Here is a 5285-nt window from a genome sequence, read left to right as displayed (position 1 = left end):
ATTGGGTTCAGTTTTCATTTGACTGCTCCTCAGAGCTTTTTTATTTAAAACATCATTCTCATACAGCAGTAGCGCCAATTTTCAGTTAAAAAGATAACAAAAAGATGAAAGAGGAGAAAATAGAACAACAGCATAAAAATTTAATTCTTTATAGTTCTGTCCATGTCCGTATTAGATTATACATTTCTCTGCCATTCTCATTCGTTCAGGGTAATAAAATGTAAGTCTTACGTTATGTTGCACCATGGGGAATTCCTTAGTTCCATTCGTTTTACCTGTTCTTTGAAAGACTTAAGAGAAATTTATCAGGTGAGCATCTAAAAAGGAACATGCTATTGACAGTAGAGAAAAAATATACCGCTGTTAATACGTTCGCAACTTTGACATGCAGACTTGAGATTACGGTAATGGGGAATTTACAGGTTTTCATGTTAACCAGTTAGGGACCACGTTCTTTATTGCCCTTCGAAGTAGTAGTTTACAAATGCTGACTTGAAATTGGTATGAGGGACTACTCGATGAAGTTTTGATGAGAATGAGTTAAACAATATTCCGTAAGAGATAGAGTTAACAATGGCTTTCGTGAGCAATGAAAATCCTAAATATGTTTTGCATTTTTTAGGACATGAGATTTAAAATGTGGTTTATGCGAGCCTGCTGGTTTTATCATTCGAATTTGTGCCATTGTAATGTAAACTGAATGAAAACAATTCAATTTACTACTCTCTCCACGACTTTTCTTTTGTTAAAATATTTACTCAATAACACAAGGACGCCGTTTATATCGGGTTTCTAGATAGGAATTAAGATGAGTGGTGCTAAGGAAATAGTGAAGAGAAAGAGGGGTGCAGATTGGCTTACTTCAAGAAACGTGGTGGAACAGCACTCTTCTCTGTCTCTCTCTTTCTCTATCCTTCTGTCTTCCCTTTTTCCTTTCAAGCTGCTTATTTCCGTCAGTGAGATCCGTCGTTGACGCACACGCTATCCTTGGCGAAGACGAGAGGAAGGAGGAAGGTCGGCAAAGGGATATACTGATTCTCTCGAAAGCGAAACACAGGTCCATGACTGAGAGCACGAAGTCTTTCGTTGAACCGCGGAGCTGACCGTTACCACTAAGTAAAACGATCACAGAAGAGGATTCTGAATGTTGGTGGATGCGAGGCATTAAAGAGATGAATTAAAATTTACTTATTAGTGATACCCTTTACAGCCCGTTACAACAGTCATCAAAAACGTCGCATGCTATAACTTTGAAACTAACACAAAATCAGCTCAATTTTCATCAGGACATGTCACCTTTTTGCTCAAAAAATATTGGAGAAATTATACAAAGGGACCAAATACACTGGTTGGTTGAGCAATTTGATTAAAATTTTAAGATCATAGCTAAAATGCATTAATATTACCTTAAACTTTGGCAAGTTAATAAAATAGTGATGGCACCCTGAAGGTACTCAGTTTATCTACGATGATCGAATGGGTGTCTCCGATGGTTGGACATGATAGATTACATTTACTGTTAACTTAATAATACTACAAGGTCGGCTCCGAAGTTAAGAGGACTAATTTTTTCTCGGATAGATTAGTGGACGGGCGGCGGTTTCTCTGGCTAGGTTCGAGGGAGGGGAGTCCCAGAAAAGGCTGGAGGTCAGTGGCTCACAGCCTTGACTGATTACGGATTGATCGTCTGCAAAACCTCTATAATGTGACCTCGTTACGATCCATCATGAACCGGTTATTGGAACCGCGCTGGGCCATCGACTTCTACGTGAAACTGGGCAAAACCGGGAAAGAGATTCATGCCATGCTCAAAGCAGCTGATGGTGATAACGCAATGTGTAGACCGGATGTTTTTGAGTGGCGCAAGTTATTTCGGGAGTGTAAAAGCTATGAAGATGTTGAGGACGCCGAACGTTCAGAACGCCCTTCGACCTCAACAAGGGACAAAAGTCTTGCAAGAGACTTGCAGGCTTGGTTGGACAGGGATAACCTATTAAATGCTACCATGGTTTCTAATGAATTTGGCATCCCTACAAGTGATATTCGTCCACTTGTGACCGAATGTATGGGGATGAGAAAGGTGTGTGCGAAGTTAGTGCCGCGATTACTCTCGGACGAAAAGAAGAATACTCGCACGCTGACCTACCAAGAGCTTCTCGACCATGCATCAGCCACCCTGCAAACCTAAAGTTGCCCCACCGGATTTATTCATCGTCCCTCACCTCAAATCCGTGCTGAAACGATGTCACCACGGCTCAGTGGAAGCGTTACAACAGGCCGTGACGAGATACTTAGTAGCATTCCGGGCGCCGCCTTCCAGAAGGCCTAGGAGGTATGTAGAACCCACTGGCAGCGGTTATACTTCGAACTCTTTTGAGTGAAAGTGTCAAATCTGGCAATACATTTTTTTATCGACTCAGTCCAACTACTTTTGGGGCAGACCTTTTAAATGAGATTGCTACATTTATTTCAAGAGGAAACAGTAATGTATATGAGGAGTATGTACGTAAATATATCGACCGTGGTAACCAAGAGTAAAGTATTTCCACCGATTAAGCAGGACATCTAATAAAATCAGATTAAAGTCCCCATTAAAAGTCGTAAATTATACGATAAAATCTTGAAAACAATAAGTCTGGACGTGATTATTTGGAAGGGAAAAAATTGGTAAAGCAAGGTACCTAACATTAATTAACTTAGTGTTGTAAACCAAAATGAACTCACTAAGGAGATATAATTTGATTGTTGAATTGGATCGCGTGCAGCGTAGAGGAGCTAAATTTGAAAAACGTTGTTATGATAAGCTTAGTAGCTTATCCAAAATATTAGAGGTAGGCTGAGAATCACTCGCAGAGCGAAGGCTAAATTACAGATTAAATCTCTTGCATAAATTGGAAGTAAGTCTCTTTAACAGTGATGTTGGAAATTTATTGCTACCCCCATCGAACTACGGTAGGGGAGAACATGTAAATAAAATTAGAGAGATTAAGTGCAGAAAAAACACTTTTAAGATATCATTTTTCACACGAATGATAACGGATCAGAATAACATTGTCCGACTATGTTAGGGGGTTTGGGTAAAAATTAGTCTGATGTGTGTTCACCTCCTGCCCCTAGTGTTGACTTGCTGGATACTAAAATGTCTAATGTTTAAATCTGTAAAGAACTTATTTCTTTACGTAGAATTTAGAGCATCACACACGTATGGTTTCAATAAAGCACCCCGGTGAAATGAAAACCCACATACTGCTCCCAATTGATACTATGCGAATTTTTACCCCCGTGACTAGCACTGAAGACGAGTAGCAAAGCACAAAAGAAATTCAATCACTTGACAAATTTTTAGACTGGAACACAGTATTTTAATTTATGGGCCGAATTCGGTGCTTCCACTTATCTGCTAAATGATAGCCGGAACGAAGGTCACGGGTAAATCGAACAATTGACGTAGTATTTTGCTCACTTACGCCATGTAAGTGTTTACTAAGTCAAGACATTCTTCGACCTCACTTCCATGATAATTGACAATAACTGCAAGGAAACCTCTACTTTATTTTGTTGTACAACCGCTCCAATTATGTTCTTAGTGTTGCAGTATCTTCTGCAGCATCTTGTCGCAGTACCTATGGCTCATAAGCCTCGGCTAAAGGCATTTCATTTCGCCAAACTGAAATTCTTAGGAGAGCGCTTGATTTCCACTATTCACCCTATTTTCCTCCCGGTTAGGATTCGGCTTGCATACTGAGAGTCGCTGTCCTTGTATGGCCGTTGCAGAAAGGAAAACAAGGGACTAGGAATAGCAAGAGGGGATAAATAGAGAGACGGAATGGCCTTTGACGTGAAGCAAAGAAGGAATATGGAGGGGAAGAGTAGTTGCATGGGAATGGGGTGTAAGGGAATGGCTGCCTGGGCCAACAGTGCGTGTGATTGGATGAATGTGAAGAGCGATGGGAGAGCAGTGTGGGGCAGACATGCAAGGCGGGTGAGAGTAAGGCAGCACGCGTGATAGATTGGTTCCGTGCACGACCGCGTGAGTGTCATGGAATTCAATATGAGGCTCAGGGACGGGAAATTGTGCGCATCTAATGCCACTGGGACGAATCCATTCCTACGCCCTCATTACGAGGCGCTTCCGTCTTATGTTGTGACGGTTCGACATAGCTGCATCCTCTAATTAAATGCATAAGTTCTGAATACATTTATTCGCCTCTCGTACGTGATATTATTATCTGAATTATCTATTTTTCTCAAATGGTCTAGTCCCTTTACTGTATGCGATAAATCTGCAACGTATTTTACAGTATTACTTCAAATGAGTCGCAGCAAGTTGACCAACTCGCTAGTAGACCGACCTAAGCATGGTTACTGTCATTACGATATGACTGAAACTAATATTTTGGAATCTCACCATTTTCTCTGATATTATATTATCCATTCAAGAGTACATGGCTCCCAATGATCCTAAACAATTGATGAGTATCACTGAATTCAAAGCTCATCCCGTTCATATGGTAATCAAAACTTCTCTAACACATAAGGAATGCAATAAGGCAATCAGAAAGATATCATAAAATATTACTCAAATAATTCCACATTCATCAATTAGCTTTCAGTTCATCATTAAACACGTCATTCTGCCATAATTTGAAGGTAAATAAAATAAATTCTGCTAAACAAGTTCTGATTCTGTTGAGAGAACTATCAAATTTTCAAATATCAAACGGGGTACGAACATGTGTGGTGGCTGTGGTGCCAATTAATCAAGAACTCACGCCTCCCACCATAAATTATTAGTTTATTATTATTACAAGCATGGAATTCAAGCAAATATTTTCCACTTAATCACACTTCAACTTACAAATCTAAAAATAAGATCAACAGATTCAGGCTTGAGGTCGTGGATGTTCATCATAATGAAATAAGGACAATTTGCACTTTTCCACAGTTTATTTAACGTACGACGCGTTTCAACTCACAGAGTCATCATCAGGTCTTGTACCTGATGATGACTCTGTGAGTTGAAACGCGTCGTACGTTAAATAAACTGTGGAAAAGTGCAAATTGTCCTTATTTCACTAAAAATAAGAATATCAAATTAGTGTTCCCGGAAGTAATCCGCTTGTCCTGAGTGAAAAATGAATGAAAAATATCCCCATCTACGTTAAACGTATTCAGGGGATCCAGTGACTAGTTTTCCCGCCACAAGCCACGAATAATATCCAGCCTCAGGTAGAATAAGAAGAGAGGGAACAAGAAATAGGGAGAATTAAGTTTACTCTCATGTG

General features: G+C 39.9%; 1 protein-coding gene across 1 annotated transcript; it reads left to right on the top strand.

Annotated features, from left to right (window-relative positions):
- Window positions 1-1726: 1726 nt before the first annotated feature.
- LOC139697273 (protein GVQW3-like) lies at window positions 1727-2188 on the top strand. The gene has a single exon (XM_071595933.1). The coding sequence runs from the start codon at window positions 1727-1729 to the stop codon at window positions 2186-2188; it is 462 nt and encodes a 153-aa protein (XP_071452034.1).
- Window positions 2189-5285: the final 3097 nt, after the last annotated feature.

This window comes from Hetaerina americana, unplaced genomic scaffold, assembly GCF_022747635.1.
Source record: "Hetaerina americana unplaced genomic scaffold, ioHetAmer1.1.p SCAF_1, whole genome shotgun sequence".
Classification (NCBI taxonomy): Eukaryota; Metazoa; Arthropoda; class Insecta; order Odonata; family Calopterygidae; genus Hetaerina; species Hetaerina americana.
Note: the sequence above shows the minus strand (reverse complement) of the source record. Positions and strands in the feature narration are given on the sequence as shown.